The 26,034-nt window shown below is 43.4% G+C and overlaps 1 protein-coding gene across 3 annotated transcripts in view; it reads left to right on the top strand.

Moving 5' to 3' along the window:
* LOC117430397 (chordin-like protein 1) overlaps positions 1 to 25,651 on the top strand; it is a 31,651-nt gene extending 6,000 nt beyond the window's left edge. For 2 of the 3 annotated variants that reach the window (XM_059001355.1, XM_034050392.3), the window contains exons 3-13: positions 2,892 to 3,040; positions 10,522 to 10,634; positions 11,574 to 11,667; positions 13,130 to 13,275; positions 13,994 to 14,087; positions 14,858 to 14,925; positions 15,488 to 15,662; positions 16,464 to 16,658; positions 20,507 to 20,677; positions 21,852 to 21,941; positions 23,432 to 25,651. In XM_059001355.1, coding sequence (XP_058857338.1) covers positions 2,944 to 3,040; positions 10,522 to 10,634; positions 11,574 to 11,667; positions 13,130 to 13,275; positions 13,994 to 14,087; positions 14,858 to 14,925; positions 15,488 to 15,662; positions 16,464 to 16,658; positions 20,507 to 20,677; positions 21,852 to 21,941; positions 23,432 to 23,562 — 1,374 coding nt within the window. In that variant the 5' untranslated portion in view covers positions 2,892 to 2,943 and the 3' untranslated portion in view covers positions 23,563 to 25,651. The remainder of the gene's footprint in view (positions 1 to 2,891; positions 3,041 to 10,521; positions 10,635 to 11,573; positions 11,668 to 13,129; positions 13,276 to 13,993; positions 14,088 to 14,857; positions 14,926 to 15,487; positions 15,663 to 16,463; positions 16,659 to 20,506; positions 20,678 to 21,851; positions 21,942 to 23,431) is intronic. The other variant, XM_034050393.3, reaches the window with a different exon arrangement.
* The last annotated feature ends 383 nt before the right edge of the window (positions 25,652 to 26,034 follow it).

The following is a 26,034-nucleotide window of genomic DNA, read 5'->3' as shown; positions in this document are numbered from 1 at the left end:
GCGGGAGCCTGCGATGTAGTCCAGAGCTTCATCGATTCTGGGGAGGGGGTACGAGTCCTTGTGGGTCACTGCATTCAGTTTGCGATAATCCACACAGAACCGCAGTGACCCGTCTTTTTTTTTTTACTAGCAGGGCTGGCGCGGCCCAGGGGCTAGCCGATGGTTCAATTACCCCGGCAGCGGCCATTTCCAGAATCATGCCCTCGGCCGCTTCCCGCTTTGCCAAGGGTAGCCGCCGTGGCCGCTCCCGGATCGGAGCCGCGTCTCCCGTGTTAATGCTGTGCTGAACTAATCCAGTCCGCCCACAGTCCTCTATGTTTGCAGCAAAAATGTCCAAGTACCCCCTTAATAGTTCCCATAACTGCTCCCGCTGGCCCTGAGATAGACCCTCCTTACTCCTCTGCCACAGCGCTTTCACCGCATCAGTTATCCTGCAGTCCTGTGTTCCACCGGTTGTGGTTGCAGGGGGCGGTGAAAGTTCTGCAGGGGAGGGGGTGGAGACAGTTGAAGCCCTTGCAAACTCTGTCGCCGATGTCCTGTCCTCTGCTTCTGGGAGAGGCCGGGTCCTGCCCCTCCGCGTCCGACGAACCTCCCTCGTCTGGCTATGCCGCACGGTGGTTCTGGTGCGGCGTTGCTCCCCTTCCTTCTCCCGACCCGGAATCAGGCGCAGTTGGCTCTGGCCAAGGCACAGGGTTCCCTCAGCCAAGTCGATGGTAGCTCCTACTTTGTTCAGGAGGTCCAGGCCCAGAATGCAGCGATCCTGTATCTCCGCCAGCCAGAATTCGTGTTGGATCGTGCAGTCTCCGAGCTGGATCTCCAGACGCCGTCGTCCCAGCATGGACGCGACCTGGCCGGTGACAGTGCGGAGGCGAACCGTGGTGGGCGTCCAGCCTTCCAGCCATCCGTCACTTTCTCTGGGGAGGACCCCGGGCCGCAGGATGGAGATGGTGGAGCCTGTGTCGACCAAGGCCTTGCACTGCACCCCATTTAAGAGGCAGGGTGCATGCAGACTGTTGCCCTGGCCAACACGGCCCACCATTGCCACCGCGTCGTTCTCTTTGTCTCTATGGGTGGGGGAAGGAAGGTGAAGGAGCTGCGGTCCCCCGTTTACGCCGCTCCTTTTTCGTTTCCCGCCGATGACGTCTCTTGTTCAGATGGTACTGGGTGACGGCGGCGGCGGCATTGTGCATGCAGGTGACCCGGGCTTCCGCAGTTCCAGCAGCGCCTTACAGGAGTGGTCTGCCTGACAGCGGCGGTATCCTCGTCTCCATCGCTATCTTCCTTTCCTCTGACCGCGCAGACTTTGGGGATCCGGACTCGCTCGCCCTCCTCGAGCACGGCCTCAATCCTTAGGGCATGGGTTAAAGCCTGCTCTAGGGAGGTTGGGGCAACGAGCCGAACCTGTTGTCTGAGCGCAGTGGGATTCAGGCCACGGATGAACGCCTCCATCGCCAGGTCTTCTTGTACAGCCGGAGGTAAACCAGGATACCCCCTCCGTGCCAAGTATTTAGTGTCCGCGGCCAGTATCCCGAGTTTCTCGCCACTGACTCTCTTGCGCGTGGCGAGGCGATCGCGCAGGCTGACGGCTGACTCCACTTGTCCAAAGCGGCGCTGGAGAGCCGTGGATAGGGTATGGAAGTCACACGGCTCCTCTGGGTCTAAATCGAGCAATGCTTGCATCGCCTTCCCTTCCAGTGCTGCCGCCAGCTGCCCCGCCTGTTCTTCTATTCTCCAGTTGTTTGCCAAGGCTGCGAGGCGGGAACTTTGCTTGGTAGGCTTCCCAGGGCGCAGTCCCGTCATAGCGGCCTGCCTTGACAGCACACTTGTTGGCAGGCTGCGCTGGTTCCACCGAGGCAGGGGGCTGACCCTCCGGTCAAGAGTCCATAGCCCTAACCACTACTCCACACTCCACACTGCTGCCCTATAGTATCCCTATAGTACTGGCTATCTGTTGAAGTCCTGTGATCCTGTGCCAGTAGCAGACAGCACCACTGTTTGTTCCCAATCCATTGTGTTGCCATTGCTTGCAATGCTGTGGTCTGCTAATGGTTGTGCCAGGGGTTCTACAGGGTAATACACTGGGATTATACTGAGATTTCACTCGTAATTTCCCTGAAAGGCTTTTCTCTATTCAATTCAACTCTCTTTCCCAGATCATTAAGCCTCACGTGCTATATGCTGTCACGAACCCACCTGACCATGTCTCGGAGTACCTGCAGTTAATGCTTCCCCTGCAGACAAGGCTACAGATCACCCCCCAGGTCAGAGCCCTCTGTGTTCGGTGCAGACTCCAGTGCTGCTTTAGCCTGGCTCTACCAGCAGAGGGTGTTGTGGAGCAAAGCTAAGACACTTGTAAAAGGCTATCATCCCCCCACAGAAACAATTCTCGTAGGCAGTTAATCACAAGACTGAATTACAGCGTGAGGATGAGTCAACCCTGCTACAGGAAGAGGAACACCAAGTTATACTGCACAATTCAACAAGGCATTTTTAAATCCGACAATTACAAACAGTTTATTTTTATTCTATGCCGTTCAGGAAACCAGTTGCACTTCCTTGGTCATTTGAACTAATTTTAACTTCTGGCTCAAAGCGTGTTACTGGAATGAAAAACATGTCAGTCAAACTGAAGGGGTGGGGAATTAGCCAAAGAAGTGGAACACTACCTGAAAGCCTGGTTTGCAAACAGAGATTTGTTTCCCCTAGTGTAATACCCTATATCATATTTTTAAAACATACATATTTACTATAGCGTGTGTTTCTTTCAAAAATGTACACTGAGAACTCCATTCCAAACAGAAGAGCACTAGGGGTTAGGTTTATGGAATAATCTTCAATGTAAACTGCTGACACCGAAAGCGAATGAAGGTATTCTCTTGTTATTTCCACAGAGGAACAGGCTTGGATCCTGCAGCTCTTGAAGTGTTGTAAGCAGCGGTCAGTATGACAGGGGTGTGCAGACTGGATGATTTCAGCGTGCTCCTCGTCTGGGTGCTGCTGCTCGGTGTCACTGAAGGAGGTGGATCGGAATCGCTCAAACGTAAGCAGAATAACCAGTGCTTTTAAAAGCATGCTGTACCTCCCCGTTAACCTGGTAACATTCTCTCAAGGGCTTTTAAAAGCACGCTGTACCTCCCCGTTAACCTGGTAACATTCTCTCAGGGGCTTTTAAAAGCACGCTGTACCTCCCCGTTAACCGGGTAACATTCTCTCAAGGGCTTTTAAAGGCACACTGACCTCCCGTTAACCTGGTAACATTCTCTCAAGGGACTTTTAAAAGCATGCTGTACCCCCAGTTAACTTGGTAACATTCTCTCAAGGGCTTTTAAAAGCACGCTGTACCTCCCCGTTAACCTGGTAACATTCTCTCAGGGGCTTTTAAAAGCACGCTGTACCCCCCGTTAACCTGGTAACATTCTCTCAAGGGCTTTTAAAAGCACACTGACCTTCTGTTAACCTGGTAACATTCTCTCAAGGGCTTTTAAAAGCACGCTGTTCCCCCCGTTAACCTGGTAACATTCTCTCAAGGGCTTTTAAAAGCACGCTGTACCCCCCGTTAACCTGGTAACATTCTCTCAAGGTCATTTTAGCTTTGCTGTTGATCCTTCAGTTTTCCAGACTCTTTCGACGCTCATGTTTGGAGGCCACAATAAAGTCTCCCGTATTGGCATTAACAGATAATATTTGGGATAGTTCTTGTGTTGGTAGATGTGGGACTGTTACATTTTCAAGATATTTACTGAGCAATGACTCAGAGTACAAAATGGGCCGCAAATACCCCACCCCCATTCGTTCAGCTGTGATTAATCTGTTCCACTGCTTATGAATACTTTGTATAACGTTTTAAAATGATTGTAGCAAACAAAATAGTTCCTTAAATTGTACCCTCCGCACACTTTTATTCACCATATACAGTTGGTCTTAAATGTGTAGTTGTGAAATAAACACATATTTTAGCAAACATGTATTTTCATTTAACATAATATCTGGTACTGCACTAGGTTAAATAAATCTTTGTAAGCCAGTAAGATGCTTTCGCCCTGAAGACACTGCTGATGAAATTATCTAAGAAATAAAGCAGTAACAGGCTTCCTGGAAAACAAGGCAAGAAAACAGAGAACTGTCTTTAACCCAGCGTAGTACCCGCTGCCAAAATCTAAATGCAACATGTGTGTCTTTCAACACTCTCCTTTGAGACAGTAAGAGTTATGAAATTATTTTGTAAGCTATCGTTTTAATTTGCAGGGTTTAGGGTGTATTTCGGGGGGCTCTGGCTGCTCAAGCTGTCTGAAATGACCCCCTGCACACTGTGTATTGCCTGATCTCATACATGATTTATATAGACCAGCAACAGCTCTGGACTCACAATAAAATAGATGTTTTAACATCCACAAATTAGGATAGCAAGCTCGGTCATTCCTTTCTGATGGAAAGCACACAAAAGCCTCTTTCAATATCACTCCATCTCTGTGAACTCTACCATACAGCGGCTGCGGAGCCCCCACTGCGATCACAGCTAGTTGCCTGGTTTGCTTATGCAGTTATTTGGTTGAGCTGCAGTTCCAACACTCAATCATTTTGAAAAACTAAAAGAACAAGAAAAAATGATTGTTAAATTAAAACATTTAAATATATATATATATATATATATATATATATAAATGAAAACACAACAGTTATAAAGGCAAAAGCAAAAAGACAGTTTTGAAAACCTGTTTTTAATTCAATTACAAACCACAACTTTTTATGTGGCTGCAATGTTTCTATTATGTATATGTAATTTCGTTGGAAAATAATGCTGAAAAATAAACTGAAACAGAAAAAGAAACCACTCTCACATTGTCTTTTGCTGGTGGGGGATAGGTATGCCGTGTCATCCTCTCTAGCCAATCAGTGATCTTCTGTGGGCTATGATGCAAGTACTGTATTTACTTACTTACTGTTACATTTTGTGACTGAAGGTTTATTGCCGTTTTGCAAATACTGTAGTGTGGATGTTCAATTTGTTACTGTTATGCAAGTACTGTATGTTATGCGGCGTAACTGTTAGCTACAACTCTTCACATGTAATGAAACACAGCGAAAACGTTTTATTTCAAATGGTGACAAAGAGGGAGTCTTAAGAACTTATGTTATGGTTATCTATTTATCTGTTTTATTCTTATTGTTGTTTTTTGAACAAATGAACAAAAATCCATCTTGAAAGCAATTAATGTGTACGTGCAAACTGTTTATATTTATGACCGCGCCAAATCCGCAACTTTAATACTTTGGCCGCACCGTCTTGTTAAAAAAATCACGATTTTCTTACAGCCTTATATATATATATATATATAGTAATTGTTCTTGGATTACCACCTTTGAGGTCTTCAGTGAGGTGCATCTGTGTATTATTTCTTACAAGAAAAACCAAACCCCACAGCTCTTTGGCACACAACAATAGTAATAAAGAGCTTTGGTGCTCCGTGTTGGTGCTACAGAAGCATTTCTATAAGGCTGTGCGTCTGTCAGGAAGGGGTGGCTTTATTCTGAATTTCGACTGAAAATTGTGAAATTCTCCATTACGATTTTCCTTTGATTAAATAGCATTCTGATATTCTTTGAAAAACTCTCTCTGAAAAAGTTTATTTTTACAGAGACAAAAAGCTTGCCTGCAGACAATTAGAAAAAAATAATATGCAAATATCTTTTGTTGATCGTTTCCCAAACTCTGCTTTGTGTCAGCAGCTCTGGAAGGTTCAAATATTTGTAATGGCAGGGGAGCGGCGTGTTCCAAATCAATGTGGTAAACAAATCCGCTCACACGCTAACTTCATTTAAAATAAAATGCAATGTATTGACCATTCCTCAATGACTACCACCCTCAATTCCTTGTGGGAAATCTAAAGCAACTCCAGAATGGCCCTCACTTTTGAAATAAAAGCATCTACCAACAGAACATCTAACATCAGTCCTGTATTCAAGCCTGCCACATCTACTGTACAGATATATACTAAATGTTGCTCATATACTTCATTCATCAAAAAAATCAATAAGGAATATGAGCTCAAACAGATCTAAAATGCATCTTAAGCTGAGGGAAAGCAAAGCCACTTTTTCAGGAACAGTGACTTGAAACCTGGTTCTAGGATTCACTCGGTAATCCAGGATTGATGCTGTCAGTAGCACAGCTTGATTCTAGGATTCACTCGGTAATCCAGGATTGATGCTGTCAGTAGCACAGCTTGATTCTAGGATTCACTAGGTATTCCAGGATTGATGCTGTCAGTAGCACAGCTTGATTCTAGGATTCAAAAACATTATTAAACATTATTAAAATAAAAAAGACAGACAACCAAACATGGGCACTGAAGGAATCTACCTGGGGACAGATTACAACATAATTCAATTCCCACAGTGGAGTAAACTGTCAGGAAATAAAGGAATTCAAATTATTGTATACAAATATGAAGGCTAAAGCCAAAAAAGAAGTTGCCAGAGAGAAACGAGAGCAACGTGCGACTGGTGGTGGACCTCCCCCCACAGCCATTGATAACATTTCTCAAACATGTGGAGTTCTTGCCCCAACAATTTAATAGTTTGAGAAATCTGTGTGATGACAATGCATCCTTCAACAAGGAAGCTTCTACTGGGGTAATAATATTTAGTCAGACAGTTGTATAGATTAAAAAAAATCTGGATATTTAGTATATATAGGCCATGAAATAATAAACTACATATTAGTTATTTTACCTTGGTAGTGAGTAGATGTGCTGATTACCCATTTTAAATTTGCGTTAATAATTAAAATAATTAACCAACCAAGAATCAAATCACCTAACATTTATTCCACAGATTGGATAAAGATTTCATTTTCTTTGGTTGTTATATTCTAGGTAGCTGATGAGTTGTTTGAAGGCCTCTCTGATGCGGATGCCTCTCATTGTAGCTATGCTGTAGCTGTAGCGTCACCTCCCATAGAGCAAGGACCTCCCACTTTTACTTCATCACCTGCAAAGAAAATGAGATCAGAAACAGCTGACCCTGGCCTAGCCCTGCTTGAGATGGCTCGTAAAAAATGACATTAAAATGAGAATCTACGCATTAAAGGAGGAGAAGCTGAGATTATAACTAGCTGCTTTGAAAAGGGAGGGTAGTAAGCAGTTTGACAATGCTTCGTTTCGACTCCCAGTTCCCTTCCTTTATTTTATGCTTTTATTTTCGCAATCATTATTGTTGTAAAGAAACAAATGGCTTGAGCCTTTCAATTCAACCCTGCCTCCGTCTAATCTCTGTCCCAAAGAAACCGAAACGCTGCAGTATTGTATCTTCTGTATGTCAGCTGTTCTTTCCCCTCAAAATAATCTACTATGTACTGGTGAAATAGTAATCTCTTATTTGACCCTGTTTTAATTCATGATAAACTGTGTCGCCAACTTCTGTCTCATCGCCTGTCCATCTTGATGTCTTTCATGTAAGGAGACATTGAGATAGTTTCATCAGGAGGTACTGCTTTGAAATCCTGAAGCCCCGCTCATCTACTGAAATTATACAAAACTGCACATGCCGCTATGATCACAAGTGACCTTTCCAATTTAACACGAAGAAATGTTAAACATGGAAACCTCTTTTTAAGAACTCTGAGTGTCCGTTCAGTAACATTTCTAGTCTGTGCATGAGCCTTGTTGAAACGTCTTCCAGGGTTTAAAATTGGGGTCATTAAATACTGCCTACAGGGGTTGCCATTGTCGCCTAACAATATACCTTCAATCTCACTGTTTTCAGACAAAACTGTTTTCAAATATTCGAGAATCGTGTGTAGATCCGGGTGTGGCAGGCTGGCTCGCAGTGGTGAGGTTGATGACGTCACGGACCAGGAAGTAACTCAAACCAAAACAGTGGATGGGCGGGTGAAGCTGAATGCAATTGCATTCAGCGTATTTAATAAACAAACAAATGATTTTAACATAACACAAAACAAAAGGGCACGAGGGCCAAACGAATAAACAAACAAACAAGTAAGTGTCGTGCTGGATAATCCAGCACGTTTTAACAATTGTTTTTAAATGTTGTTCTTTCTCTCCGCTACCCGTACTCTCCTCTCTACACTCCACCACGAGTGCAGAGAGCTGCAGGTTTATATACTCTGGCCGAGGGATTAACTAGTTGTTAATTATCTTATTATCCCTCGGCCAGAGTCTGCACGCGTTTGGTAAGGATGCATGACTGTCAGCTAGTTAAATAATCAGTAGCTGATCAGCCATGCATCCTCACGGGGTTTTTAAATATAATAAAAGACGCTGCGCTTTTATCCGCGCCGCAAACAAAAATACAAATAATAATAAATAGGGGCAGGACACTCCGCCACACACGCCCCCCCTTGTGCACAGCACACATGGCCTTTTCGGCCACCTACCCCCTTATTCCCTAAAGTCCCGGTTAGCAGTCCCGGCGCAGGAACAGGGGCAGCAACGGGCCAAAGGTGGCGGCCACGGTGGGATGTCCTCCTCCCACCCAAACAACTGTAGCATCCCAGTGGACCACGCACAGGCTGGTTCCTCTGGCCAGAAAAATTTTGGGGGTGGTCTCCAGACCTGCCCCCCCTTCTTCATGGCCGGCAGCTCCCCTCCGTGGGGCTCCGGCCACCCTTTTTCCGGCAGCGAAATTGCTGCGGGGGAAGCTGGTCTCCTGACCTCCCCCCTCTTTTCCATGGCCGGCAGCTCCCCTTCATGGGGTTCCAGCCATAGTATTTCCTGCCGCGTAAGTGCGGCTGGGGGAGCTGGTATTCTGACCTCCCCCCCCCTTCTTCGTGGCCGGCAGCTGCCCTTCATGGGGCTCCAGCCACAGTATTTCCTGCCGCATGGCAGGAGTGGTAGCGACCCCAGGCAAAACAGGACCCTCGGGAGGCGAAGGTAGCAGCTGCAGACCTTTGGCAGGCAATGGCAGCAGCAGCGGACCCTCGGGGGGCGACGGCAGCCGCAGCGGACCCTCATGGGGCGACGGCAGCAGCAGTGGACCCTCGGGAGGCGATGGCAGCAGCAGCAGCGGACCCTCGGGAGGTGAACTCGGGAGGGGAGCCCCTGGCCATGGAGGCCGCAGCGGGAGCTCCACTTCTCCCTCGTTCCCTGTAACTGGTGGCTCTCCAGGCGATGTGGCGCAACAGGCAGCCCCGGGCGATATGGAGCAACAGGCAGCCCCGGGCAATGCGGAGCAACAGGCAGCCCCGGGCGATACGGAGCAACAGGCAGCCCCGGGCGATGCGGAGCAACAGGCAGCCCCGGCTGATGCGGAGCAACAGGCAGCCCTGGGCAAAGCGAGGCAGACATCCTTGGGCGAAGCGAGGCAGGCATCCTTGGGCGGTGCGAGGCAGGGCAGGAGCAGTCCTTCCCATGATGGTGGATGTGGAACCAGCAGGTATTCACCCTCTGCTGGTGGAGGTGGAGATGGAACCAGCAGGTATTCACCCTCTGCTGGTGGAGGTGGGAGGGGCAAGCAGTCCTCCCACGGCGGTTGAGGCGGAACCAGCAGGTATTCACGGGGTATTTATCCGCGCCGCAAACAAAAATACAAATAATAATAAATAGGGGCGGGACACTCCGCCACACCGGGCCATCGAGCAACTACGTTGGTAATATTTAGCTCTGAATCACTGACCATTTGTACATTGATTGAAAAAAAAACCTTTTAAATTCCGAAAAGTTTCAGCACTATCGCCCCCTGGTGATATTATTGGCACAGGGGTGCAACAAAGACAATTGCTGTATACGATGGATAGTTTGTTCCGTTGGAAAAGTTATGTATTGCTCTCGTAAACTTGCAATAGCTTCAGTGATCCTGTGAATTACTCTGCACACAGAGACACATCGTTATGAAGTCACTGATTACTTTTTGAAAAGACCGTGTGGCATTGTTATTAGCACTTCAGTGAGAGGCGGAAGAGGATCTTTTTTGTCTCTGTATCTGACGATTTGTGGTTTTAATATCTCCACCTGCCCAATTTATACTTTCTTTTCTCATACGGAATCTCTGTACAAAACTTTCATCGTTAAATTCAACAAATGGATTGCTACGAACACAAGCAATAAGATATCTGAATTTGTCGGACAAGTTCAAAATAACCAGCAACCATAACTTCATAACAATCCAGACTCAATCCCCCCTCACACCAGGATTGGAATGTAATCCAGGATCAAACGTGAATCTTGATGTGCACAATGGAAAAAATATGTCAATCCAGGATTCAATCCGAGATGCAGTCCATTCCTGGCTGAATCTCGATGTGCGCAATCCACCCCAATTTATCCCCTGGTGTGCTGTGCAGTGTCCTGAAACCTAGTCTCCTGAAACCAAGTTCCAAGCCACAAAGAGGCTTCGTGTTCCCTCAAGCTTTACAGTGCATTAAGTCCAAAGAGTTGCGAAATCCAGCCGGGTGCCAGTGACTGTGGGGCTTGCATGATTTTGGTTCCCATTACTTGGCAGTGCTTACTGCATTGTGGTGTTTCAGTGCAGTCTGTTGATTCTCTCTTTGTCTTTAACTCTCAGAGTCGGACACACTCTGTGTGTTTCAGGACAAGAAGTACCGAGCAGGAGAGAGGTGGCACCCATTCCTGGAGCCCTATGGATTTGTGTATTGTATTAACTGTGTCTGCAGCGAGGTATAGTGCCTTCAATATACCATGGAGTCGGGCACTGTCCCTTCTGAAAATGTGTGTGAAGGAAAATACGAAACACACAAAGGGTTGTGTTGTTTGCTTTGATTAATTAAATACAGCTGGATATTTACGGAACCTTTCATAATAATAATAATAATACATCTATTTATTTAGTAATAAATGAACTCAAAATGGTACACTATTTCATTTTCTGTTTAATCACATGAAAACTCTAAAGTTTACATACTCCTGTGACCTCAGAAGAGGTTTAACTTATTTACTATTCCTGAAACTTTTTTAAACAGCAAAGAACATTTTCATAAATATCAAACTGTATTATTTTTATTCAAACTGACTTTAAACACAGAATGAAGCTTTGTAAATAGAGCCCATGATCTCAGAGTACGTCAGGCACACCAGGGTGTAACCATTAACCTGTACATCTGCAATACTCTGCCCCTAGAGGATGTAAGACATATTGCATTATTTACTGATACTTTCACTAAAGCAGGGCTTCTCAAACTCCGTCCTGGGGACCCCCTGTGTCTGCTGGTTTCCTTTCCAACTGAGCTCTCAATTACTGCACTGCACTAGAGGCAAAGTCTTGTGAGAGGGGGTTATTGGATCTGGTGTACCAGGTGTACTTATAGATTATAACTCTTAAGGTCTGAACCATAAGGTGCTGTGTTTATTCCAGATTGTATTCAGTGGTGAATGACACTGAACAGACCCAGCATAACTTACCTGAACCCTTAAACCTCTTCAGTAATATTCCACTCACACTCCCTCACAGCCATGCTGAGCTGTGCAGAGTGGAGCTTTTACTTGAGTATGCCAAATACGGTATTAGGTAAGGGCCCTAATAAAGTGTCCAGTCAGTGTATACTGTGCAGCTTGTGTTGGTTGTAACATTCTGTGTAAAGCATGTCTCCTGTGTGGCAGAGTGGCAATGTGGTGTGCAATCGAGTGAAGTGCCCGATGAGCCAGTGTGCCAGTCCTGTACCCGTCTCCCAGCAGTGCTGCCCTCGATGCCCAGGTAAGGACTACATTATTAAAGTCATTGTATAAAAAAAATATTGAATTCCATAAATCTAACCTATTTTGCACATTTATTAGCTACATACAGTAGGTTCCAAATGTGCAGTTTTGAAAGAAAAACGTTTTATTGCAAACATGTACCTCCATTTTAAAACAGACATCTGGTACTGCACTAGGTTAAAGAAAGTTCTGCTTGCCTTGTTTTCCAGGAAGTCAGTTACTGCTTTACCTCCTTGGTTATTTTACTCCAGCAGTAACTTCTGGATCAAAGCATATTACTGGCTGAAAGCATGTTGCCAAGTCAATAGGGAAAGCAGCTGATTGGTTATTGACAGGAAGAACAGCTGTGAAGGGGTGGGGACAATTTCACTATCCAGGAAGTGCAAGACAGTCTAAAAGTATGTCTTCCAAACAGAGATTTCTTTAACCTTGTGTAGTACCAGATTTCGTGTTTTAAAATGAAATACATGTTGGCTAAAACTTGTGATTCTTTCAAAATTGCATGACAGAGAACATTAATGGAACTATGTTGTTAGCTTTGAATACTTTAAAGAGAATTACATTTTCAGAGTATTTTTTACTCTTACTTTTTATGATGTTTGAATCATGTTTTATTTTATTACAATGTGAGAACTTGTTTCTGTAGTACACAGTTTGACACGTCCTGTCACCACATTATATAATACCTCCCGTCTTTGTGCAATGGGTTATTTTAAATATACAATGCAACCTGCCTTCGAAAAATCATTGTAAAGTCTTGGAAAGCAATCCTCCGAGGCTAAATTCAAGACCTAATCAAGACTGAAGAACTCGAATTGCATTGGCTGGGTTTCAGCTGTTGTTCCTGGCAAATCCTGCTGTTCAAAGGTTCCAAATACAAAATATTTAAATTGTGTCAAAACAGCAAACCCCAACCACACAACTCCCAGGAGAGCACCGTGGTTTCCCTAGTCAGTTTCCAACCTTAGTCATGCGCTAGCAAGCCGTGTTTAAAGCGACCGCAGGGCAGCACATTAAGTGATTCTTCTAGGTGAATTGGTCATGTACTTGCGAGATGCAAACAATGCCTGAATTTCAAATATGCGGGGTCACTTTATATAAAGTAGCCCACAACTTTGATCTCGTTCTTAGTTTTAATGGATGGCACAAGTTTTTGGCACACAGCTCAGTCTGTCTGGCTCCTAGAGTTTTGACTGCCCAAGGCACATGAAGACTTCCAGTTACTGATTGGGAGCATATTTATGACAAGTCTCCTGGTAGTCATGTCAAACTAACACGGTTGTGTTTTTGAAATGTTTCCCTATTACATCTTTAAAAATGTCATTTCATTTGTAAAGCAGAGCCTGCATTTCAGATATGGCTTTGTTGGAATGTTGGATTTATTCTCATTGTTCTTACTCAAGCCTTGCAGCTTTTTAAAAACCAAATGCTGTCACTGAAGACCGTCTCTTTCTTTTCAGAAGAGCCCCCCTCTCCCTTGATCTCGAAGGTCAGCGGAAAGGCCTGCAACTATAACGGAGTCGTCTACCAGCACGGGGAGATGTTTGCGGCTGAAGGGCTGTTTCTCAACCGGCTGGCCAATCAGTGTGCCCAGTGCAGCTGCTCGGTATGCGAGGTTCATTACATTACGTTACCTTCACAAAGATCTTAGGTGGCAAGGCCTTGTTGAAATACCCAGCTTGGAATTGGAATACACATTTACTAGCCCTAGCAGGGTAAACCATGCGCTTCAAAGACAAACTGCTTACCATTCAGCTAAAGAGCTAGCTCTGTAGTCGAGAGGTAAGTGCACGTCTTATGCTGGTGTTAATATTATGAACTCATCAGCCACTAGGTGGAGAGTTATTACTCAAGGTTTACAGCACATGCATTCATTTAACCAGTTTAACCAGCTCCTCATTTAGCCCCTGAACCAGCACGACCATCTGAAACCCAGCATACACCAGTGCAGGTTATTGCTGGAGTTTCCAAAAGTGACAGTGGCACTACAATGGAACACTGTGGTCCCGTATTTTTGGGGCAGTAGTAGCACAAGGGCCACTACAAAGAGACGAGGCTGTCATGAGTACAGTAGTTTTGATATGCCTATGACAGAATTAATGCACATTGTTGATACCACATCAGCACCACAGCCAAGTACTGTTCCACTCATAAACATTTTCATTGTCAGACCATGGAGTTGGTGTACGTGTACCATGAAACAATCATGGTGAGCAATGGTACCCTGGTTTACCCACTGTCTGAAACATCAGCAATCCGATACACACTGTGATTTCCTGTTCTTAAAATGGGTGTTTAACCAGGTGTTCCCTCGTTGATTTCAGGAAGGGAATGTGTACTGCGGACTCCGGACCTGTCCCAAGCTGACCTGCTCTTTCCCAGTGTCTGTCCCTGACTCCTGCTGCCAGGTGTGCAAAGGTAAAAAGGAAGCTGAAAAGTTAGCGCCACATGCACATGCTCTGCAGGTCAGTTTAATACAGTGGCCGCTGGCAGTCAATGCTCTTACAAACGAAGGATCTTCAGTGCCTGAGCAATAGGAATTTCTGAAGTGAGTTGGTTTTATAAATGACCACTATGGATGTGCAGCTGCTGTTTCTGCTCCCTCTGCCATCGTGAGTTAGTCAATTGAATGAAATCAGAGTTCAATCAAAAGCAGTGGTTGAAAAGCTACATTTGTTAGCAAGCCTGGTAGATTGTGGTCAAAGCAAAAACAGTAATAGAGAACTATAAAAGAAAATCACACAGTCTAGAAGCACCATCTGCCTAGTTCTTAATAATTCCACAACTCTTCTTTGTTGCTATACTGTAGTGTACGTATCTCAAATGTGCAGTTTTGAAAGAAGTACTAAAACACTACAGCAAACGTATTTTCATTCTCAAAAAGCTGACGTTGTCCCAGTTTAAATACATCTCTGTTTACAAGCCGTGCTTTCAGCTAGTTCTGCACTTCCTTGGTCATCTCACCAGATTACATTTTTCCCACCCCTTCAGTGCCTCCTTTTTTGTGCCATTAACCAACCAGCTGCTTTCCCTATTGACTGACTTGCTTTACCGCCATTAACATGACTCCGAAGGAAGACAGTGCTGAGATGAAATTACAACAGTCTTGAAACAGTAACACTCTTCCTAAAAGCATGTCGTACCTGTTGAGACGTGCCCTTGTTTAAAACTCTGTTCCTTTTCTTCAGGAGATGGGGATTCTTCGTGGGATCAGGGTGATGGGGAACCCTTCCGACAGCCCTCCAACAGAGAAGCTGTATGTACACTCTTTAGAGGGCACCGTTCTGTTCTCTCTCGCAGCTATACTTTATTATAAAACTGAACATTGCTGTGTGACACTGGAGTTCTTGCTAACAGGAAGATGCTGATATTATTTCAGATGGACTTATCTTACTGCCATCATAGTTGTATTGTGTTTAATCCATGTCACGTAATTCTGGTTCTGGTTAAACATGAACTATTGCCATGGTTAGTTAACCATTGCCAGACCGTGCTTGGCCTATGGCACCACAGCCAAACCATGGTCAACTCATACACTGTCAGTTTCAGATGGAGTTTCAAAGCATGGCTGTACAGCACACACTTTACTGAATATCTGAGTTGAACCTTCTGTCAAACCATGTGAAATCTATCAATAAAACAATAAATATAATAATATCAGTAAATTATAACGACGGTTAAGTATGCATAGTTATTGTACCTGTATTTTGAAGTGTATCCCAATATTGAAAACCTAATGTATGGTGTACATTAAATTAATGATGAACTCTGGCATGTAAACTTATACTAACACAACCTGCTGCTGCCTGCAATTTCAGAGGCACTCCTATCACCGCACACAGCCAGAGACCCTGTCTGCCTCTGGGAGGCCTCTGTTCAGTCTGCCCCGCCTGGCGAGCTCCAGGACTCACCGCGGCCTGCTGTCTGACCACCAGCAGGCGTCCGGGACCATCGTACAGATCGTCATCAACAGCAAGCACAAGCATGGGCGAGGTGAGAGCGGTCGAATAGGGCCAGCCTAGAGCAGGCGGGCCACAGTGAACACAACCAGAGGGGATTCTGGGCTGTCATATCCATGGAAGATGTTGTATAGAGGCCTGGCAATGGAAGTATGCTGTTGACATGAAAGTGTGTGTGAGCTGGCCTGGGCACATACTTGTAGATGGTTCATAGGACTGCTTTGATTACTGCCAAGTCTTTTTCAATTAAATACATATTCAAACACCATCACGCATTTTATTGAAAGTAAACTGGCCCCTGAAAGAAGACAAGCATGCAAGCTTCATAGCTCCAGCCATAGTAAAAAAGTGAGTTAGTTTGCCAGCTGAACCGTCATTCTTTTTCTCCTATTTTTATATTACAATCAAAGAAACAACATCTGCAGCCAGGTTCTTGATTCTTGAAGCCAACTAGATATTGTTCCAGATACTGTACAATATATTTAGTATTAAAAAATATTGCACTATGGCACAGTAAGGGAATGTCTAATCTTGTATGCATCTTTCTCAAAACAACAAAAAAAATACCATTAGTCTAGTTTCTAATAATGCTTAGTTTCTCTGTAAATAATATGTTCAATAGTTTATTTTATTTAGCTTTTACAGTGTTAGTCAGGTGTTTTCTTGGAGGGGAATTATAAACTCAGGTTCTTCACATTATAGTACTAAAATATATAGTATATACAGTATTATAACTTACAGGAACTCTTTATATTTGTGGCCACTGTACATTGCTCTTACACATATGCCACACGGATTAGCTCCATTGAATAACCCCTTTGTCTCCCTTCTCCAGTGTGTGTGTCGAATGGAAAGACGTACTCGCACGGAGAATCCTGGCACCCAAACCTACGCCCCTTTGGAGTTATGGAGTGTGTGCTGTGCACCTGCAACCTCACCAAACAGGAGTGCAAGAAAATCCACTGTCCCGACAGGTACCCCTGCAAATACCCACAGAAGATAGATGGAAAGTGCTGCAAGGTTTGTCCAGGTAAAGTCAACTTTATATATATATATATATATATATATATATATATATATATATAAAACAAAGGTTCTGACCAATATAAGGCAATTTGTATATTAAAGAATGTCTCTACAAAGTCATACAATAGTTCTTAGCAATTGTAAACCAACCCTGCATACCTTGCTTTTTTATTAATATTTGTGGAGTTGGCACTGGTCCCAGACTCAAAAATCTCATGACCATTTATGTTGCTTAAAAACATTTTGATTCAAATAGAACAAAGAAAAAACACAGCATTTCAACTCACTGCGTGTCTTCATGAGGTGTATAACAGCTTTAGGGTATATATATACATATATATATATTTAATAAAAGACAAAATGCACAATGAATCTACTCATTGAACAATTCATGAAAGAATATACACAGACATATCATTATATCAAGTTACAGATCACAATATTCAGCATCACATAACATTTTGAACTATACAACCACTATATATATATACTGTATATACACACTGATGCACAAAAGAAATGCAACACTCAGGTTTAATGGATTTAATCAAATATTTTAAACATAGATATCAAACAAAATCACAGAAAATGTGAACAAAAATACAAATCACCTGATCAGCCTCTGGATAGACTGCTGTGGGATATTCCGCCACTCTTTCTGTGCAGCTGCAGCCAGCTGGTGAAGATTGGCTGGTCGTGGTTGTCTCCTGTGGATGGCACTAGCGATCTGGTCCCACAGATGTTCTATTGGACACAGGTCAGGAGAAAAAGCTGTCCACAGCAAGACCTCGACATTGTTTTCTTGAAGTTGTGCAATTGTAATCCTAGCACTGTGTGGTCTTGCATTGTCCTGCTGGAAAATCGACACTTCCGGATTGGCTTGCAGGAACGGAAAAACTGTTGCCTGAAGGACTTTGTCAATGTATCGCTGAGCAGTAAGGTTGCCCTCAATCTGTACCAAAGGTGTTCTTGTGTTAAAGGAGATTCCTCCCCACATCATCACACTGCCACCACCCCACCGGTTGGCTTGAACAACGCAACAGTCAGCATAACGCTCACCACGACGTCTCCACACGTTGTCTTCCGTCAGGTCTGTCAAGGGCAAAATGGTATTCATCAGTGAATAAAACACTTCACCACTCTCTCTTCCGCCACCTCAGATGTTCTCTGGCCCACAGAAGACATGTTACCCCTGAACGGCCTCCAAACATGCAAATCATTTTCATGCAGACGGCGAGCTACAGTCATTCTGCTGATGCACGGGTTATTTCTTCCTGGAATTTCTCATCTGTATCCACTGCAGTCTGAAAACTATTACGCAGATGGATCAGTCGGATGTGACGGTCCTGGTCTGGTGTGGTGTCCCTCTGCCTTCCAGGACGTGGCCTGTCCCTCACAGAGCTGGTTTCCTGGTTTCTCTGGACTAGTCTGCTGATTGTTGAAGGAGAACATCTCATTCTCTGGGCAACTTCTCTCGCAGACAGGCTGCCTTCAATCATGCTGATAGCAACCAGGTGATTTTCATTACTCAAGCGGGACATAGTCGTATCTTTCGCTGTTCTTGCGTTAATTAAAGTCATGTCTTTTTGAATGGCTATTTATACAGATTCTTAATTCAACTAATTTTGGCAATTTTAACTAAACTCAAACACTGAGCACCTGGCGTTTTTATGAAATCACAGGACTTGAGCTCAGTATTTTTTTTTATTCCAAGGAACAATGCTACTCAAACAATCAACAAACCTATCTGCTCACTATTTAAAATGTAAATAACATTATGTATGTGCCCAATGAGCTAATGATGTAAAAACTTAGTAATGATGTAAAACTTAGACTGTTGTGTTTTCATTGTGCATCAGGCTGATGAGTTCACTTGATAAACTGGACTGTGAAATTTGCTGATACAGACTCGGGAGATTAATTAAACAGTGAACAGCTAGTCAGTACTGCAGGCAGCATGCTGTAGCGTCTCAGGATTGAACAGCACCACAGAATAGACCCAAGAATAGCCAGTTCCACCTGTATTTCACTCCTGCTGTAAGTGCTCACTGGCCTTTTCCAACACAAGTGAATGACAGCGAGTGGCACCTGCATTGAACTGCTCCTGTGCTAGCTGGTTTCTTATAAATGTGACAGCAATTCTTTATTTTGCCTTCATTTTTTTTCTACACCATGAAATGTTATCTTGATAAAAGAAACACAAGCAATAAAAAAAAATGTTACCAAGATATTCCCTTTTTCCTGGGTCAGATAATAATTCTTGATTTGAGTTCAAGTTTACCCAGTTTTTGAGCCTGTTTACTCCCGTATCTATTCACTGATGTTTTGCTGCGTGCTAGAATTCGAAATTAATGTTCCAGTTCCTGCCCTTCACTAAAATAACATTGTTTTCTCCTCATTCACTCCTAAATCACACACATACTTGTGCAGACCCATACCCAAACGGTACAAAAGGGATATGCTTACTATGATTATTTTGCACAGATATTTAAAAATGTTCAAGTACAAGTGTTTCCTGCCGCAATTTCAACATCATCATCAATAAGTATCAATAATGAAACACGCTCCATTTAAAAAAGCCTGCTTCTTTTATCAGATATTAATTATATTAGCTCTTGTACAGTGCACAGCTCTGGTCAGTGCATTCACAAGCTTGCTGAGTCTCTGATGCTGATTGGTAAGGGAAACATGCTGAACTTGAGTCTGATTCCTCCCCAGCCTGACTGTTTTAGGAGTGACCTTTTCAAACATTCCTGAATGTTGGTGGTTAGCACCGCTGATATCTGTGCACTTGAAGAGTAGGATGTGTTGATGAATAAATACTGTATATTATTCCATAGTTTAGCCTTGGTGCTATAAGCAGACTATGATGACTAGGTTATTTAAAGTTTATTCTCCTCTTAGATGTAGGTAGGGAGGTATATTTCCTCCCCCTTCAAACCAGCTTGCAACTATGTCACCCTGAAATTTCCGAATCAACTAGTTTTTCCACATGGGACACTATTTTATGCTGTTGTTAAATTATTTATTTATTATTTATTTCTTAGCAGACACCCTTATCCTTAATTGTTACAAGATATCACATTCTTTTTACATACAATTACCCATTTATACAGTTGGGTTTTTACTGGAGCAATCTAGATAAAGTACCTTGCTCAAGGGTACAGCAGCAGTGTCCCCCACCTGGGATTGAACCCACGACCCTCCGGTCAAGAGTCCAAAGCCCTAACCACTACTCCACACTGCTGCCCCACGTGTATCCAGCTGTATTGACGTGTATCAAGCTGTATTTTATTCCTGTATTCGGGTCCTCTGAGTGGCTTGTTTTGCATTGTAATGCCTGATCAGATTACACAGTATGAAGCTAACATGTGTTTGTGGTGTGTGTCTGTGAAAACCAAGACGCAGAGTCCTGGTACAGCAGGAATGGATTTCATTGCTAGAGTCAATGCTGGAATGCTGCGTTTAATCACTCAGATTCAGAGCATAACTCAGCGTCTTGGAATAAACCACCGTGTCTGATTCACTGTGTGTCTTATTAATGTTCTGTGACACCATAAACCACTGTGACTGATTCACTGTGTGTCTTATTAATATGCTGTGGCACCAAAAACCCACCCATAGTAACTGCAATGCATACAATATTGAACAACTGAAGCCCTATCATTGAAAAAATAAATAATAAACAAACAAAGACAATTCACAGAGCTGCTCATACGTGTGTCACACCGGTTTAAATATATCTACTGCTAACCCGGTTGTGACTAAACTTGGTAAGGACATTCTTCAGCAGCAATGATGGAGTTGCAGAATGAGGGATGTATGTATAAGCTTCATTGTGTGTTGCTGTAGCTGCAGACATGGCGCTGCAGAGAGACGACAGTAAGGAGTATTTCTGTGGTGAAGAGACTCTGCCTGTGTATGAGTCAGTGTTTGCTGGGGAGGAGGAGACCATCAGAAGAATTGCACTGGAAACAGAGACCCCCCCTGAGGCTGAGCTGCACATATGGACTATAGGAAAAGGTAAGACTGCAGGGTGCACTCCATAGACTGTATAATGGGCTTTTACTTGAGAACATGCAGGAAATCCTTTGGTTTCGTATATAAACCCATGCGCCTGCCTCTGAGATAAGTTCAAATACAAGACGTTGTAGGGCTAAGATGTTTATAAATCTCTGCATTACTAGACACCAACATGTGTGACAAGGACATTGATAAAGACCACATTAAAGCATTGTACAGTAAGTCTTGCATACAAGTCCAGAGTTTCAGAACATGGTTGTACATCACAGCCAGTCATTGCTATACTGTGATGGACCAGGACCCTCTCACATGTCTAAGCTGCTCACATCTACTAGGTCTGAGCCTGCACCCAAACGTTTATTCAGATTCTGGTTGCATCCCAATTTTGTTGGATTCTGCACAGATTCAGAAAAACTCAGCATAACATCTATTGTTTATAATAAACCTGATGGAATGTGGGACACTGGCTCAGCCAATCAGGCTGCAGGATTGCCGGTGTATAACTCACTGGTAAAGGCTGGTACTCTAAACCAAAAGCCTCATCACTTGTATTAAATTCTAATGCATTAGTTCACCACTACTGTAGTTTGAAACTCAAAACAAGCATATTGGGTCACTTTTTGTGTAATTTTGTATGTTTAACACTTAAAAATGTCTTCATTCACAAAAACTATTTTTTAGTTAATAATAGTAATATTACCTAACACTGGCTTTGACCTAACTATAGCTTAGCCATCACTGTGGCTGTTTATCTATAGTAGGTGGTCCTGTGACGTCACCATGTTAGATATTAGAAACTGTGCGCCTAGGCTGTTGCAGTACAAGTATACATCTAGATTGATTTGACCACCTCTATGCTAGAGCCAGTCACACCAAGGAAGCCTTGAGATGAGAGCCAGTGGCAAAACCTGGAGCTGGGAAACAAGGAAGGGGGACGGGGGGATGAACCATAAAAGAGTCTGCGTTGTCCTGAAGGATTGATAATACATTTGGGCAGACACTCCTTTAAAATAGATTCATGACTTTTATCTCTTTGTACCTTCAGTGCTGATTTCTACCGAGAACAAATAAACAAATGCCAACATGAACTGACATTCATTATCTTGATCACAGCTCTATACATTTCAATGCTGATATTTTCTAACACAGGTTATTTACTTGCTTTCTTATCCAGGTGTTTTGCGAAACTTCCGAATTGAGAAAATGTCAAGGAAAGACTTTCACCTACTGAGGGACTTCAAACCACTGACAAAGACCACGCACAGTATGTGTTCCTCTCCTCTCGGTTTTCAGTGATAGCCCAGTGATAATTTCAGTGGTTTTGTTTCTTCAGTTTTATCATTTCAGTGTTGATAGTAAGTTGTGCTTCAATACTATTTATGCTAATCATCGTACTGTATGTTTCTATGTTTTTATTATTTCTTTTTTATTTATGTTTGCTGTTTTTTGTTTTATGCAAAGTATGCAAAGTCTAAAGAAAACTCATCAAAAAAACTAAGAACAATGGCCTGTAATGCCTGTAACAGCAGTGTATCACACAGCACTGCCTGCAACAGCAGCGTATCACACAGCACTGCCTGCAACAGCAGCGTATCACACAGCACTGCCTGTAACAGCAGTGTATCACACAGCACTGCCTGCAACAGCAGCGTATCACACAGCACTGCCTGCAACAGCAGCGTATCACACAGCACTGCCTGTAACAGCAGTGTATCACACAGCACTGCCCGTAACAGCAGTGTATCACACAGCACTGCCCGCAACAGCAGAGTATCACACAGCACTGCCCGTAACAGCAGTGTATCACACAGCACTGCCCGTAACAGCAGTGTATCACACAGCACTGCCCGTAACAGCAGTGTATCACACAGCACTGCCCGTAACAGCAGTGTATCACACAGCACTGCCTGCAACAGCAGAGTATCACACAGCACTGCCTGCAACAGCAGAGTATCACACAGCACTGCCCGTAACAGCAGTGTATCACACAGCACTGCCCGTAACAGCAGAGTATCACACAGCACTGCCTGCAACAGCAGTGTATCACACAGCACTGCCTGCAACAGCAGAGTATCACACAGCACTGCCCGTAACAGCAGCGTATCACACAGCACTGCCCGTAACAGCAGTGTATCACACAGCACTGCCCGTAACAGCAGTGTATCACACAGCACTGCCTGCAACAGCAGTGTATCACACAGCACTGCCTGTAACAGCAGCGTATCACACAGCACTGCCCGTAACAGCAGCGTATCACACAGCACTGCCCGTAACAGCAGTGTATCACACAGCACTGCCTGTAACAGCAGTGTATCACGCAGCACTGCCCGTAACAGCAGCGTATCACACAGCACTGCCTGTAACAGCAGCGTATCACACAGCACTGCCTGTAACAGCAGTGTATCACACAGCACTGCCTGTAACAGCAGTGTATCACACAGCACTGCCCGTTTCACGTGCAGCCTCTATCTTCGTTGTAAACGTGGCTTTCTTGACCCCTAACTAGTGTTACTGGCAGTGTGGTTGAGTCGCATGTTGTAGTGCGCGGGGTCGCCGGTTTCCGCCCAGCCTTCGCCCTGTTACATTAACATCATAAAAATGCATTAAAAATACAGAGGAAACCCGGATAGAGCAGAGACCAAATGAGCCTCTATTTAGATCTGCTTCTGATTCGATCTCTGATTTTGTAGCCTTAACCAAACGATGAAATGGGACTCCAGTAACAGAAGATGTTTTTTTTTTGATACCCTTCAGGTCGCTGGGAGATTTTCCGTGAAGGAGAGACCCAGGTCAGCCAGCTGTGTTCCAGCAGGTCCTGCAGGACGGAGCTGGAGGATCTGGTGAAGGTTCTGTACCTGGACAAGCCAATGAAAGGGCACTGCTGAGGAGGGGCTCTGCCCGAGCCAGAGGGAAGAGGACTCGTTCCACTGCACACTCCCACTCTGGGACTGCAGCGCAGTGCGTTCTGGGTTTTAAATGGTCCAAAACCAAACTGTCCTTCAGAACCCCTTTATTAGGAGTCTCGTTATTAATAAAGAGAATGTACAAGAATGTACTGGATAACAGAATTGAGCTACACATGGCATGGTGTTAGTAATACCCAGCAGGGAGTTATCACTTGCTATGGACTTGAAGTTCAAGAGTGGCTTTTATAGTAAAATATGAGAAGTAGGTTTTGTTTTTGATCTGTTTTATTTTGTAGTATTTCACTTTTGTTATCCTGGTCTTATGGTTCTTAATTCCAGATTTGCGACTATGATTGGTTTTAACAGGCCTTTGACATATAATTAGTGCGCTGCTTTTTTTAATTAATTTTTTTTTGAGGGGAACACAAAATACTATAATGCAGCATAAACCTTTTACAGTACCATGTCTAATCTGAGTCGACTCTCTTTCCCCATTGAAACATCATTGAGACCTGTTCATTGTGCGAGAGATGAAAACAGTATTGGAGTTGTAATACTGAACTTACAAACATTTTTAAATTGTAGGAATATTTTCAATCCAACTTGCTTTTCTATTGTTTACCTGGATCATCTGCCTGTTCTCACGTTAGAGGGTGAAACCTGACAGTTAACAGGTTTCACAATGCGCTCCTCAAAAAAACCCCACAGAAAACAAAAACCCTGCATATAGTAAACAATATCTCACTATACCGTTGAGTACAGGTTTTTATCAGTAGTGTCGCTTGGACTAAGACTTAGTGGAATAACATATTTTATAGATGTTTCCATTTTTCTTTCCAACCTCTGTAAGTAAGTTATGATTAGAACATCGTCTGAACTTCTTCAGAAACTCTTCATAAAACTGCTTACAACCTCACACATGGAGCATCAAAAAGCAATACATGAGTGTGACATTCCCACCACTCTCGTCCAAGGTCTTCTTGTGAAATACTGATAAACCTGGAAGCGTTCTGTATGGAATAAAGGAGAACTTCAGCAGAGTGCCTGTGGGAAGTCTAATCAAGACATGCATGCCGTGTGGTTGCGCAAAGTGATACAGGTTGGGGCAGATAGTATTGCCCATGTAACCTTTGCTTGCTCATGCATCTTGAATAGATATCCACCCCCTCTTCCAATACATGCAAATGATTTTAATGAGCAGGCGGTCTCTCCATGTTATGCAGATGGGTTATCTGTTCTTCATTATAGAACAAGTAATCCATTTCAAATCTGTGCAGGTGTCTCCCTTTTTTAGTTATGTTGATGCTGTTTTGGCATCTGTGTGGTTTGGTACTGTGCCATAACAAAGCACTTGTAAACAGGAATACAATCCTCTTATGTATGAAAGGGCCCTGTGGTTATTAACAACATGGTAAACCCTTACCTATACATCCGTCTCATTCGCTGTAGGTCTGTACTCTTAGAAAGATGTACTGCAAGCAGAGAGAGCAATAGAGGCCACGAATAACCGTAATACGTTTCTGCATCAAAAGGACATATAACAGTATTGAAAAGGCAATGTCCAAAGGAATTAAATAGCAAAACTCTTAAGAACAGTCTCGTGTTTTGTGTTGGAATCAAGTCTTTTATTTTCACATGTGCTCTATGGGGTCCCTCTCAGTCCAATCAGATGAAAGATAATTATGATTGCAATCCAACTGCCTTTTGAAAGCTAAGCGCAGAATCGAACCAGCATGGTATCCAGTATTCTCTTGGGTCAGACAGACGTATTTTGGTCTTTAGACAGGAACTGAAGGCATTTTGGCTATGTATTTATTTGTATTATAGATAACGTTGGCAGCATACAATTGTTATAGTTTTGCTTTGTATTCATTTGTAATCACAGAAATATAAGGATATGGTTAAGTGGATGTATGTAAAGGTATTTTTTACTTTGTTTCTTACTGAATCAATATACTGTACTATGCTTTCAAGGATTCTTGTTCATAGTAATGTATCGGTATTGGCGCTTATGTTGTGCTTTTTAAACTAATAAAGTACAATAGATATGTTGTAACATTTCACTTTTTTCTGCTGTGTTATCATACATCATTTTGAGAGTATGGGATAATTTGGGGTACATTTAAAAAGAATACAAAACAACTCCAACTCTATGGGCTGGTTTCTCAATCCACTATAATTTTGCTTTAAGTATGTTAGTCTAATACTAGTGCTAATCAGAGTATGTGAACCCAGCCTTGTGTGTGTGTATCAACAGGAAGAAATAAAAAGAAAACATCACTCATGTTTTCAAATCCCCCTTAGCAACTATAACTGAGATTGGATAAACCATTGCTGGCTGTGATAATTTCCTGATCACTCATGGAACAGCAATGACTGGCTGTGATGTGCGATATTCTGAAACTCCATGGTCTGACAATGTGTTGAACATGGACTGGGTGTGTTGAATGT

This window comes from Acipenser ruthenus, chromosome 26, assembly GCF_902713425.1.
Source record: "Acipenser ruthenus chromosome 26, fAciRut3.2 maternal haplotype, whole genome shotgun sequence".
NCBI classification, from domain to species: domain Eukaryota; kingdom Metazoa; phylum Chordata; class Actinopteri; order Acipenseriformes; family Acipenseridae; genus Acipenser; species Acipenser ruthenus.
This window is presented reverse-complemented; position numbering and strand designations above follow the sequence as displayed.